At 43.9% G+C, this 14,719-nt stretch overlaps 1 protein-coding gene across 7 annotated transcripts; it reads left to right on the plus strand.

Moving 5' to 3' along the window:
• The first annotated feature begins 111 nt into the window (after nucleotides 1-111).
• On the plus strand, nucleotides 112-9,824 carry si:dkeyp-117b11.1 (B-cell linker protein). Of its 7 annotated transcripts, none has more exons than XM_053421784.1 (21): nucleotides 112-363; nucleotides 1,793-1,847; nucleotides 3,340-3,424; nucleotides 4,433-4,458; nucleotides 4,556-4,590; nucleotides 4,674-4,712; nucleotides 5,267-5,362; nucleotides 5,447-5,514; nucleotides 5,605-5,656; nucleotides 5,788-5,892; nucleotides 6,490-6,518; nucleotides 6,974-7,010; nucleotides 7,174-7,255; nucleotides 7,335-7,365; nucleotides 7,508-7,544; nucleotides 7,670-7,775; nucleotides 7,930-7,967; nucleotides 8,068-8,111; nucleotides 8,423-8,491; nucleotides 8,644-8,802; nucleotides 8,947-9,824. In XM_053421784.1, exons 1-21 carry the CDS (start codon nucleotides 279-281, stop codon nucleotides 9,061-9,063), a joined length of 1,395 nt encoding a protein of 464 aa, XP_053277759.1. In that variant the 5' UTR covers nucleotides 112-278; the 3' UTR covers nucleotides 9,064-9,824. The 7 variants fall into 7 exon arrangements, with proteins under 7 accessions (XP_053277759.1, XP_053277762.1, XP_053277760.1 ...); XM_053421785.1 differs by lacking the exon at nucleotides 112-363 and adding an exon at nucleotides 1,484-1,632; XM_053421787.1 differs by lacking the exon at nucleotides 3,340-3,424 and having other exon boundaries at nucleotides 321-363.
• Nucleotides 9,825-14,719: the final 4,895 nt, after the last annotated feature.

Raw genomic sequence — 14,719 nt, forward strand, 5'->3', positions numbered from 1 at the left:
TCCCGCCGAGGGCGGAAGGATGCTCTCTTTCTACAATCCTTCGAAGGCCAGCAGGCTGTCCAGCCTCTCTTCTCCTACATCTCCAAGGGGGGGGCCTGGCTGATCCAGCTTCCTTCTCTATCCAACCCACAACCGGAGGTCAGAGGTGCAGCTCCCAGCTCACCCCTCTCAAGGAAATCTCCTCGCCCTTCAAGCTCTACAAAACTCCTCGTAGCGACGCGATGTCCTGCAGGAAAACTTCAACCAGCATCTGAGCACACGGCTCGACAGAATCGCGAATGCAGAACTCTACGACCACCAACCCAGGAGACGTCACAGAACTGCAACTGGACTGCAACTTCTTTTCCCCTTTCCCTCGGACTGGTAACATAATCTGGGCTTAATAATTATACATGCTAAGCAAGACTGTTTATTTGATCGGTGTGTGTTTATATGTTTGATATATGCTGTGATGTTGTAGGTATAAGTTAAATGAAGGTTAATGGCAGTTAGGCTCGCCACAGGCTTTGTCACTGACTATCATTATCTGATTAACATACACACAGTCACGCATAGCATCTCACAAAGTTAAACCTTCCCCCTCAGCCGTAAAGCAACGGCCATAAAGCAACCTCAGAAGAAGGGGGGGGGGGGCTCTTATCTTAGGGACCATTTTTAAAGCATGCTAATTTACATTCACACACACACACACTCACACACCTCCTTGTTAGTTAGTTTGATTGTTTAGTAATTTGTGTTTTTATACTTTATTATGTTCATAATAAATGTTCTTCTTTCACAAATGTTCTGTCATTAATAATGCATAAGTGAATCTTGCCAACTGTTACACTGTTAAGAACTCCATAAACCTTCATTGTTCATTATATAATCTTTAATGGTAAAATATTGAGATTTCTAATTGAACTAGATCTAAATGAGACTGATCTTAATCAATAAATTGGCTATCTTTTCCCTTCTATGAAGGGTGGTGCCCCGCGAGAACTTTAACCAATTAAAGTTATGATTTAATATTAATATTTTAAATATTAATGTTTTACATTTTATTTTGATAACCAAATTTATTGAGTGCCTAAAGGCACACCATTCTATGGTAACACTTTTTAAGCACTATTGCACAACAACAGTTTAATTCATATCTAATAATAACAATTTGAAAAGAAAAATAAACACAATAGCATAACTACACTTTAACCTTCAATTACAGTTTATGAACTCTATCCCCTATCCTCTATAAAAACATGTACAGTACGTAACATTTTCTTTCTAAGGGCTAATAATTAACCGTGGGGACAGAAGTAGTTTTCATTCATTAAGGATCAGTAATACATTTAAGGAAACAGATTGGGTTAGTGTCACATGAACAAACCATCCCTTCATGAGTTTTTATCAAGTTGAATTTTTATTGTAGGTGTTGATCCAAATGTGTGGTCACCCTGGAGGCTGCACTTTTTGGTTCTGAACATATAAAAGAATACACTGGTGACTGAGTGTGTGTAGAGTTTAATTCTCTTTGAAAACGTCATTGTTGCCTGCAGTAGGAGTTGATGTTTGATTGTCAATAGCGTTGGTTCACGTGGAGCCATGTCTGAGCTGTGCACTGGCTGCAGCTCACTTAAAGGCACAGAGCAGCAGGTGCAGGTTTTTTTTCTGACACAGGTATAGGAAATGCAAATGAGATCAGTCATAGCTGCACTTCACACTCTGTCTCTGTCTCTCTGTCTCTCTTTCTCTCTCTCTCTCTTTCTCTCTCTCTATCACTCGCTTTCAATCTTTAAAACCATTTGCATTAAAGAACGGCGACAAAGACAAATCTTCATGAGAGCCGTGTCCACAAACTCACGACGATGGTAAGGTGACATTTCATTTTTTATCTTAGTTGGTTTGACAGTTTTGTAACTCTGTGGTGGAGTGGGATGGAAGTTAGCACAAGTCAGAGGTTAGTGTTATTATTTCAGAGTTCTGAGTGAGGCGGGGGGGGGGGGGGGGGGAGATATTTTAGAAGACACATTGTGAAAGCGGTGATTGTGGGGGAGTGTGAAGGTGAAGCTGTGAAAATGACCCCTAGACAAATACATGATAACCTGAGAGTCAACACGCTGACAGGCTTCAGTCGAGATAAAGTTCTCTGAGAGGTCCAACAACTTTGTTAAGCTTCCTCTTCTGTGCTCATTGTTCAGCAGTTCTCCATTGACTAACTTTATTAGCATTTACTCAAACATGTTCCAGTGTAATTTACGAGGATTTAGATTTTAATCGTTAGAATAACCTGATACAGGCGTGTTATTCATTTTCTAGTTTTGTGTGAGATTAAGAGTCAAGATGTTTGCAGCCTCCGCAAGTTCAAAATGTAGTTACTTTTCTTCTAGTGTCACTTTCTCATTAAGAATCTTCCATCCAGACTCTTTCAGTGAACATGAAAACACAGTTTATGGTTTGGTTCACTCACAGAAGGAGCAGTGTTCATTTGAGAATTTATATTTTGGTGATGACCCTTCTGGTGCCAATATTCCCAGCTGTGCACCAGTGTTATATTGCGCAATGAGATCTGAACATAACATAGTTTTCACCATTGGTTAACATTCAACCTGCACCTTGTGGTTCCGCCTGATGGATTTCTAACTACAGGAGTATTATCACATGGGTTTAGCTGGGTCAAAGTATATGATAAAATATTTTGTTTGGATAGAGCCAAGAACTTCAGCGACAAATGTTTTATCGCTGGAGGAGATATGCTCACGTCCTGAAAACAAATAACCAAAAAAATACGTATAAAAATGTAGATTATAGTACAGTAACTTATTCATTTTTATACATATCCTATAAGATATATACTTGTTCTTAAATATATGCACTATTTCTGTTCGTGAAACATTTGTTGTTTCACTTTTAACACATGCTCAGTGTGTCTTGTTCTTTGTATCAAATTTCCCTTCATGATCACACAACTTTTTCCTTTTTCCTCCTGTTGGCTTCCTGATGCTCTGACACTGGACAGAGACACACAGACACACACACAGACACACACACACACACACACACACACACACACACACACACACACACACACACACACACTGTCTGCAGGTGGTGCTTGACGGTTTCTCCTCAGACAGAAGTTACAGTCAGCAGCAGTTCATAACGTTGTCGTTGTAACTTGACCCGACTTTAAACTGCAGCTATTTGTGGAGTGGTCAGGTGACACATAGGTCATGATTGGCAGAACACCTCTCACCTGCTTCTCATTTATCAACAGAAAACCTTTAGAAACGTTTTGTGACATTGTTTTAAATGTTGTGTGAGACACAGAGACTCTGCAGTTCCTCCCTCTCCACCCCTCAGTCTATATCATTTGCTTCAAACCAACACTTCCTCATGTCTGCTGGGCCGTGTGGGAAAACTGTGCCACTTCCTGATTTCACTCATCGTGAGTTTATGTTTATTCATCTCCTCCCCTGTGCAACTCGACTCGGTCACATCCGTGCATGTATAGTTTTAATGTTAAAGAGGGTCGAGTTCAAAATGGCATCGATTTTGTATTAACTGCAGCAAAGTCAGAAGTATTAGAAATAAGATCATTATAACATTTTAAAGGACAATACAAGTTTACATGTTTACGGATCATTGGAACAAATAATCCGTGGTGGAGGAAGTATCCTGATAATTTAACTAAATAAAGGACAACAATGAATACTCTTGTGAACTTGTGAATTTCCACCAGGGGGTCATATAGTTATCTATTGGTCTATTTTGTCACAAATCTATGTCAATGTTGTTAACTTATAGTTCCAGTGATTTAATAACTCATGAAATAAATTATTATTATTATTTTGATTGAAAGATTTATATTATTGTTGATTTTTTATTCCGTCATCGTCACAAATGTTATAATGAGTACAAACAATAAATTGAGAAAGTCTAAACATTCTATATATTAGCAGATATATATAGATGCCTGCCTGTATTTTTTGCAAATGAAGATACCCTTTCAGTGTAACTGTATTATTGTGTTGTTATACTTAGTTCATTTGTTTCCATGGTTTAATGTTAGGCAAGACTATACAGACAGTTTTTGTGGTTAGGGCAGTTCATTTAAATATTTGTGTCTTCGTATATCTCCTTGTGTGTCTGGATTCATGTTAATTACTTTGATTAATTACATGAATTCATCTGAATCTGCAAATTAATTAGTAAAATACGAATATCAACACAATCTGGAAGATGTCCAAAGTACAACTCTTCCCTCTGGACAGCAGTGAGAAGTATTAAAGCTTTATTGTAACTCTGTGACTTTCCCCCAAGAAGCAGCCACTGACTCAGACTGAATGACAAAACTGATAAAATCCTAGGTGCTGCATGCCGGGCTGGTAATCATTTACTTTGAGTTATTGATCTGTGTTAAATCTCTGAATCTGAGGTCTCTGTTGTTTTTCAGAGCTTCTTTGGGAAACTGAAGAACTTGTAAGTCCAGCTCCCAGCAGGATAACCTCACTGGCCTATTATCTCATACATGAAATCAAATGCTTCTGTAGCATCTGACCTCTCCTCTTTCCCTCAGACACACTGGACCTCCAGTTCCTCCCAAAAGAGAAGGTGGGATTGAACTTTGGTGAGAAGGGAGGATGTTTGGATTCTGTCTTCACTGGATCTCAGACTAAGTTTATTTTCTGTTTCAGATGACGATGCAGAGTTCAGTTGGCCACAGGACGAGTTTGTGAGTATAACAGTTTCTGAATCTGTGTCTTTACAAGTTGTATCCTCATATTATTACAGATGCTACATGTGGCATTTTTAAACATCATAATCTAACTCTTATAATATTGTTTCCACATTTCCTCTTGTATGGATTCTTGAATGGGCCAAGGAGGTAGGCGATTCCTATTCATACTTTTTGTTGGATAGTTAACTAAAATACTACAAAAAGACACAATGACAACAATATGCAAAAATGAAAACAAGCAACAACAAAAAAATAAGTAAAACAATTAGAAAAGTGCACTGAAAACCAAAAACCTCATTTTAAAACTGGATACATTTGTGTGGAGGAGGGATGAAGGGTCTACTGTCTCAATATCCATTCATTAGCTCTGTTGCTAATAACATTAGGGATTTTATTCTTCATTTTGTTTCTAAATTAATCATCATACATTTTCTCCATTTCTATGTTGATTATTTTGAACTTTAGCCGATTTCCGGCACAAACCAAACTTCATCATACTCAATATGCATGTAAGTTTGAAGTTATTTCATATTCCTATGCTCTCATGGCAGGATGATGAGGAGGGTAACATGTATGAAGCACCTCCCTGTGAACGTCCGCCTGTGAAAGTCCAACAGAGACAAGAGGAGGAGGATGTTTATCTGGGTAACAGTATTTCTTATTACATATCACATATTACAACTAGGTTTAACAGTTCAAAACCCTGTTCAGCATATTTACTTTGTACAGACAGGACGTCCAAGCCTGCTGTTCAACAGCGGAAGGCTGCTCCTCCACCCAGGCCGGGAAAACCCTCGGTAACTTAAACCCTCTGTGTCGCTGCAGCCGTCAAAGAGGTTGAAGATGAGACCTTTGTTTTAACTGACCATCTCCCCTCTGTTCTTCAGCTACCTCCACAACGTCCTGACAGTTTCTCCTACGATTCCAACACCAGAAAACGTCTGTTATTAATCTGTGTCATTTACAACTACACAAACTGCTGATTCTGTTCATTGACTGTGTTGTATAAACCACCTCACTTGATCTCTTCCATCTCCTCACTCAATACAAGTACACCTGTTCCCCCACAGCGCCGGAGATAGACAGAAATGATAAGCCAGGGAGAGCCAAGATGATGCCTCATCCACAAGGCCGCTCTGTTCCTGCTCCACTTCCCGAACTCAACTCAGAGGAAGGTGAAGTAAACACTTCCACCTACAAAACTGAGCCTTTCACAGAAAAGTTATTCACCAGCCTGTAAATGACTCTTGACTGAGAGGATGGCAAAGGTCTTAGTATTCATTTTATTAGCTATTTGTGAAATGAACAACATGAAAGATATTACGTCTGCTGTTACTGCTCATCTGTTGCATTGTTGTGCACATTTTTCTAAAAGACACAACATCACTTATTTTGCTGGAAAGTTACTGTAATTTAATCCAAAGAAATCAAGAACAGGGTGCCACCTACTGTACTTCCACTGAGCTGCACCTGAATGTCCCAGAAACTCAAGTACTTTGTATCAGTCCGATTGCACAGTGCAGATTGCAGGAATAGGAAATATCAGGCAGTTGTCATTGTGACACTGTGAGTCGTATTTGCAGTATTACAGTTTCAACCACTGATGTTGTGTTTTAAAGGAAGAAGGAGAAGTTTAGGGTTACACATCATTCAATTTATTTATTCATTCACCTCATGCATTTTGATCTCCTTTTCTTATTGTTATAAGACCTTTCCACACCACTAGAGGTCACAATACAGATCCCTGTCAGTGTTTTCTCTCTGCCTTCCAGATGTTTACCTGGATCCTAATGAAGAGCAGGTGAGTTTAAACTGCAACCTTCAATCTCCTTCTTTTGTATTTTGCAAGAGGCACATGGTTTATCTTTGTGTCAGGTATCACGCACGGTGAATTAACGGCTACAACAGTGAGAATTAAACTGTCCACGCACTTTTTTTGCTGAAAATTCTTAGTGATCACTTTAACACCTTAACAAAATATTAAATCTGAAATAAATCAATAATGACAAAAGACTGAAAATACAAAGAAGAGGCAATCTGAGTTTATCGGTAGAGTAATGTCAACTGTAACCGGCATATGAGTGGATGTTGCTGTAAATGAGCCGGTCACTGTCAACCATGAGACAGCTAATGTCAGTCAAACTAAACGTGATAAGAAATGCTTACTCAACTTTTGGCACATTACACCTTGTGTATTGATAAATATGCTACTATAAATTATCTGGATTTGACAATATTTGTTATTTTGTGTTTCAGGAGGACGATGACGACCTGTACTTAGAGCCATCAGCAGGTCGGTTGACTTCACTAGATCTTTCTATGTTATCTTCGATGTTAAGTGAAAACAAGCCTCATGAACAGTGTTGGTTATTTGAACAACTTTAAAATGTTCAAAATAAAGAACCAGCAGGTTTTGATTTTCAGATAATGGAAAGCATGATTTCCTTTCTCCTCAGCTTGTGCTCCGGCCCCACGTGGACCAAAGATGATGATGACTCCATCTCCCATGACAGCGCATGTACCGTCTTCCATACCCACGTGAGTAAAAGCTGCTTTCAGCCAAGCTTACCAGCATCTGACGATATGAAATGGAAATGCAGTTTCTCTCTATCTGCAGGATGAAGCCTCCTGTTCCCAGAGCAAAGCCTGTGAGTGTGTCTATTCGTCTCAGTGCCAGTCCAATCAGCTCCTAATGCTGAGCTCCGTCTTAATTTAAATACAAACTGTCACGATAAACACTGAGTTAGAAGGTTTGCATTTATTTATCTAATATTTATTTCTCCCTTTCAGAATTTGGTCTCATCCTTAATGAACGAGGCAAAACCAGGTAAAGAGCAGCTTCTTATCAAATGTCAGAACAAACTACATCTGCAAGAAATGATGTTATGATGATGATGATGATGATGATGATGATGATGATGATGATGAAGATTGCATATCTCTCCTTTATAGCCCCTTCACTTGAGCTGAGACGAATCACGTTTCCAAACAAACCCCCTCAACCAACTCCCGGTGTTAAACCCCCTCTTCCAGTCACCATGAAGGAAGTTAAACCCAGGTAAGAGGTGACTGATGCAGAGAAGCTGGACAAGTTTGTTAGTCCAATGAAAGTTCCTGCAATGACTTGTCAGCTGTTCCCATTTGCAAGTGCATGCAAAATGAATTACAGTGTATGATACATGTGATGTATCGTCTTGTTGCCTTCACTCTAGCACTGCAAACCATCCTGCTGCAGGAACCAAGCCTGTAGGTAAGCTCACATGTTGAGGTCATTTGGGGTCAACTTGCATATACTGTATGTATTTCTTCTGTTTCTTGTCTTATATGTGCCTGTTTTCTATTTTTTGCAGCTTCTTTCGGTGGTATGAGAGCCACCAAGCAGTCTGACCATGAGGTATAGTGTCTATGTGTTTTCATGCACACGTTCGGACGTTTGTTTCTAATATTCGATTTTTCCAGGAAAAAAACGACTATTCAAATATTTACTATTGAGAAGTACTCATATGCATATCTTGTAACGAAGGGCCATAACATCACTGCTTTTCAGGAGGCCTTTTGTGTTGTATGACCATTGAAATGTTAGGAAGGGATGTAAAAAGTTCAATATTGACCTCACAGTAGTATAGTATAGTATATAAGCATTTGAAAACATATCATAGGAGTTATGTACATATTTGCTTTCCACCACTGTTTGTCACATCCCAGGACAAAGAATGGTTTGCTGGAGACTGCAACAGAAAGACAGCTGAGGAGCTCTTACAGACAGTCAACAAGGTAAACCAGATATTTAATGGTGCACTTCATGGTCGTGTTAACAGCCAATGACGTTTCCCGAAAGATTTTCCTCCAGTCCTTTGTATTCCCTATTCCTGGTCTCAGTTATGCTCTGATTATCTTGTGTGTCCTTTGTTTTGTCCGTGTTGCAGGACGGTGCCTTCCTCATCCGACACAGCTCGGCCCAGAACGCCCGGCAGCCCTACACCCTCGCTGTGCTCTACCAGCAGAAGGTGTACAACATTCCCATCCGCTTCCTGGAGGAGACACAAGGCTACGCCCTGGGAAAGGAGGGCAAGAGGAATGAAGAGGTGAGAGCAAATAAGGCCGGAGGGAAGGAGACAGGGAACAGGAAAACAAGGAGAACAGGACTCTGAAGGGATTGACGCTTAATCAGAATTACAGGCTTTTCATTTGTTAACCTCTCTCCCCTCATCTATATTTCTCTCCCACAGACATTCCCCACTCTCGACGAGATGATTTCTCACCACAGTAATAACCAACTGCTTCTGATTGACAGCAAGAGTCAGGCCAAGCACACGGCGATTTTAACCCAACCTGCACGCCCTTAAAACCACTACAGCCTCCTGTGTTGTGTTCATGTGGAGATAAATGCACAGTGTGAACGTTTCCAACTTGGAAATGCAACAAGCTCATTGTGTGTCAGTCATAATAGTAAAATTACAAATCAGTCGTGCAGCTGAAGTAGACAATGCAGTGAATTATTAGCGGAGATGCTTTAACTCACGACCCTCAGCTTCCACATGACCTGAGCATTATCCAACAACATGAACCTCAAACATCATCAAGTGGCCAAATGGGATGTTTGTCTGTTTTGCACCATGACTCATGATTTAAGCAACAATTGCACAAGGTTAACGGCTGATTACTGCGAAGGCAAATGAGTCACTGTTTAACTGTAACAATGGCTATGTCAGAGGATGATAACCGTCATAGAAACAGTATATTTCTGCATGCTACACATAAATGTCCCAGTTATACTCTTCACCATTGCTTTGATCCTCTTACTCATTTCCATGTGACGAACCATTGAGATAATCTCTTGTACGAATCGGTTATTTTATTGTAATCCTGTTTGGTTTGTATATTTTCCCTGTGATCTTTAATTCGCTGTTTATCCCATGTGTCTTTTTGGTGAAATAATGTAGATGTTGTGCAACATATATATTTATTATTCTACCATAGTTCCATAGTAAAAGTTAACTAACCTGGGGGGAAAAAGACCCAGACTGTATGTTTGGGGTTTCATTTAAAGGGTTAAGTGTTGGTGCTTGATTGTGTGTCCTAGGAATAAACACAAATGTCCACTGGTGTCTGACTTCCACTTGTTATGAATCCTTAATCATTGTGCGTGTGTGTGCGTGTGTGTGTGTGTGTGTGTGTGTGTGTGTGTGTGTGTGTGTGTGTGTGTGTGTGTGAGAGCTGTCTTTCAATGGCCAAAGACCACACACTGGTGGTTACATCTGCTTCCCGTCGGGGTGAGACCACCTCCTCTGTGGCCAAACCATACATCTGGGATCCGCCAGAGGACCACATGGCAGAATAATTAACACATGCAAAAACAAATCAGCTTGAATCAGGACAAAAAATATATAATGGACGAAATCCAACCTTTAAAAAGCCACAACACAAAAGTACGGCTGTGAAGTGTCTAAAAATCAAAGAACAATTACAGTATTTTGTGACCCCATCCAATAAATAAACAAATGAATGGAGCTCTGTCTGATTATATCATACAGCCAATCCCAATCCTCTACAAGCTGAAGGTGCAGAGGCCTGTGAGAGCTGCTGTATTTGCATAGTGGTGTAAATGAGTAGTAAATAATGTCCTGGAGCCAGTGTAATGTGGCAGGTGGGTGTGGGGCATGTTGTTGCTCCGTTACAGGATTACTGCTACGATGACAAACTGATGCATCCCCAACAACACAACATGTGAATTGTACAGCTGCAGCTTAACATCAATATATTGGAGAACCATTTAATGTGGCAGTGTAGTTTTGAATTTGGTCACTGATACTTTTATTTTCTCATCATCTCATCTCATCATCGTCATCCGCTTATCCGGGGTCAGGTCGCGGGGGGAGCAGCTCAAGCAGGGGGCCCCAGACTTCCCTTTCCCGGGCCACATTGACCAGCTCTGACGGGGGGATCCCGAGGCGTTCCCAGGCCAGTGTTGAGATATAATCTCTCCACCTAGTCCTGGGTCTTCCCCGAGGTCTCCTCCCCACTGGACGTGCCTGAAACACCTCCCAAGGGAGGCGCCCAGTGGGCATCCTTACCAGATGCCCGAACCACCTCAGCTGACTCCTTTCTAAGTAAAGGAGCAGCGGCTCTAATCCGAGTCCCTCACGGATGACTGAGCTTCTCACCCTATCTCTAAGGGAGACGCCAGCCACCCTTCTGAGAAAACTCATCTCGGCCGCTTGTACCCGCGATCTCGTCCTTTCGGTCATCACCCAGCCCTCATGACCATAGGTGAGGATAGGAACGAAGATCGACCGGTAGATCGAGAGCTTTGCCTTGCGGCTCAGCTCTCTTTTCGTTACAACGGTGCGGTAAAGCGAACGCAATACCGCCCCCGCTGCTCCGATTCTCCGGCCAATCTCACGCTCCATAGTACCCTCACTCGCGAACAAGACCCCGAGGTACTTGAACTCCTTCACTTGGGCTAAGGACTCATTTCCTACCCGGAGTAAGCAATCCATCGGTTTCCTGCTAAGAGTCATGGCCTCAGATTTAGCGGTGCTGATCCTCATCCCAGCCGCTTCACACTCGGCCGCCAGCCGATCCAGTGAGTGCTGAAGGTCACAAGCCGATGATCCAATGAGGACCACATCATCCGCAAAAAGCAGTGACGAGATCCTCAGACCACCGAACTGCAACCCCTCCCCACCACGACTACGCCTCGATATCCTGTCCATGTATATCACAAACAGGATTGGTGACAAAGCGCAGCCCTGGCGGAGACCAGCACCCACTGAGAACGAAACTGACTGGCTGCCGAGGACCCGAACACAGCTCTCGCTTTGGGAGTACAGGGATTGGATGGCCCTGAGGAGAGACCCCCTTACCCCATACTCCCGCAGCACCTCCCACAGTTTCTCCCGGGGGACCCGGTCATACGCCTTCTCCAGATCCACAAAACACAAGTGGACCGGATGGGCATACTCCCAGGCCCCCTCCAGGATCCTTGCGAGAGTGAAGAGCTGGTCCGTAGTTCCACGTCCGGGGCGAAAACCGCATTGTTCCTCTTCAATCTGAGGTTCGACGATCGGCCGAACCCTCCTTTCCAGCACCTTGGAGTAGACTTTACCAGGGAGGCTGAGAAGTGTGATACCCCGATAATTGGTACACACTCTCTGGTCCCCCTTTTTGAACAGGGGAACCACCACCCCGGTTTGCCACTCCTTTGGCACTGTACCCGACTCCCACGCGATGTTGAATAGGCGTGTCAACCATGACAGCCCCTCAACACCCAGAGCCTTTAGCATTTCTGGCTGGATCTCATCAATCCCTGGGGCTTTGCCAATGCGGAGATGTTTGACTACCTCAGTGACCTCCACCAGGGAAATTGACGACGAAACACCATCAACCTCGAGCTCTGCCTCCAACATAGAGGGCGTGTTATTCGGATTCAGGAGTTCCTCAAAGTGTTCCTTCCAACGTCCGACGACCTCCTCAGTTGAGGTCAACAGAGTCCCATCCTTACTGTACACAGCTTGGATGGTTCCCCGTTTCCCCCTCCTGAGGTGCCGGATAGTCTTCCAGAAACACTTTGGTGCCGACCGAAAGTCCTTCTCCATGGCCTCTCCGAACTTCTCCCACACCCGCTGCTTAGCCTCCGACACGGCAGCTGCTGCAGCCCTTCGGGCCTGTCGGTACCCTGCAACCGAGTCAGGAGTCCTCCAGGATATCATATCCCGGAAGGCCTCCTTCTTCAATCGGACGGCTTCCCTGACCACCGGTGTCCACCACGGTGTCCGAGGGTTACCGCCCCTTGAGGACCCTAAGACCCTGAGGCCACAGCTAGCCGCCGCAGCTTCAGCAATGGAGGCTTTGAACACCGCCCACTCCGGCTCAATGTCCCCAACCTCCACAGGAATGCCAGAAAAACTCCGCCGGAGGTGTGAGTTGAAGATACCTAGGACGGGGGCCTCCTCCAGACGTTCCCAGTTCACCCGCACTACTCGTTTGGGCTTACCAGGTCTATCCGGAAATTTCCCCCATTCCCTGATCCAACTCACAACCAGATGGTGGTCGGTTGACAGTTCCGCCCCTCTCTTTACCCGAGTGTCCAAAACATGCGGCCTCAGATCAGATGACACGATCACAAAATCGATCATTGATCTTCGGCCTAGGGTACTCTGGTACCAGGTACACTTATGAGCACCCTTATGTTCGAACATGGTGTTTGTTATGGATAATCCATGACTAGCACAGAAGTCCAATAACAAACGACCGCTCGGGTTCAGATCAGGGAGGCCGTTCCTCCCCACCACGCCTCTCCAGGTATCTCCATCGTTGCCCACGTGGGCGTTGAAGTCACCCAGCAGAACTACGGAGTCCCCTACTGGAGCCCCATGCAGGACTCCATTCAGGGTCTCCAAGAAGGCCGAGTACTCTGAGCTGCTGTTTGGTGCATACGCACAAACAACAGTCAGAGTTTTCCCCCCTACAACCCTTAGGCGCAGGGAGGCGACCCTCTCGTCTACCGGGGTAAACTCCAACACCGCGGCGCTCAGCCGGGGATTTATGAGTATCCCCACACCCGCCCGGCGCCTCACGCCCTTGGCAACTCCGGAGAAGAATAGAGTCCAACCCTTATCCAGGAGTACGGTACCAGAGCCGAGACTGTGCGTGGAGGTAAGCCCCACCAGATCTAACTGGTAGCGCTCCACCTCCCTCACAAGCTCCGGTTCCTTTCCCCACAGCGAGGTGACGTTCCACGTCCCCAGAGCCAGCTTCTGCCGCCCGGGTCTGGTCCGTCGAGACCCCTGACCTTCGCTGCCACCCATGTGGCTGCGCACCCGACCCCAACGGGTCTTCCCACAGGTGGTGGGCCCATGAGATGAAGAGAGGGGGGGTGCCACGTAGTTTGTTCGGGCTGTGCCCGACCGGGCTCCGTGGCAAACCCGGCCACCAGGCGCTCGCCATCGAGCCCTCCGTCTGGGCCTAGCTCCAGACGGGGGCCCCGTGCTTCCTCCGGGCTGGGTCCCATCTCCTCTTGTATCGATATTCATTGAGGGTTTTTGAACCATTCTTAGTCTGGCCCCTCACCTGAGACCACTCTGCCATGAGAGACCCTACCAGGAGCACAAGGCTCCAGACAACACAGCCCTCAGGTTCACAGGGACACGCAAACCTCTCCACCACGATAAGGTGACGGTTCCAGGAGAGGACTTGAACTTTTATTTTCAACTTAGATATTTCATTTCTAATTGGGTTTTAGCCTTAATTTCACAGGGTGAGCAGAGATAACAGGAAGTGAGGGGCGGAGGATGACAAGTTAAATTCAATTACTGTGTTTTTTGCTTTTTTATGACCTTTTCCTTTTATGTGATGGTCAGTGGAGAGAGACAGCAGAGCAGGGGAGAGAGAGAGAGAGAGGATCAAAAGCAGAAAATGGCAGATGCAGCAAAGACTCAATTTAGATATGCTGGATTAACCTGGTGAGCTATAGGTGAATATCCCCATGGTCGGTGTTTTATACCCGAACAGTCCACCAGGATGCCCACAGATTAAATATTCGCTTTCATCATCAGAATTAACTTCTTTCAAGTATGTGAACACTTAGAAAGAATTTGACTTACATAGAAAAGGACATATACGGAAATTACTAAATGATTCACATCTAAAGCTGGAAGTTGTGTTGTGCATTAATGACTTGTCACCCTTGATGTTACAACTGTCTGCAGCTCATTCCATTGTGATCATTAATGTCGACATAGCACTTTATTTATTTCCCTTTTTTCGATTAATTTCCAGTTATCAAATTGTATTGTGAAAGGCAGATACTCGGGGAACAGCAACTCCTTGTGTTCAGGCCACATCCTGTGTATCATGCTGACTCACATCTGCAGTGTCTGTAGACCATTGCCAATCAAAACAAGGCATTTTACAGACACATAATAACCTGACAGTTCATCATTTAAACGACTGTGATTTTTAAATACACGCAACACTGAATTTGACAGCTTTTTAGTTTTT

Source organism: Pleuronectes platessa, chromosome 4 (assembly GCF_947347685.1).
Source record: "Pleuronectes platessa chromosome 4, fPlePla1.1, whole genome shotgun sequence".
In the NCBI taxonomy this organism is placed as follows: Eukaryota; Metazoa; Chordata; class Actinopteri; order Pleuronectiformes; family Pleuronectidae; genus Pleuronectes; species Pleuronectes platessa.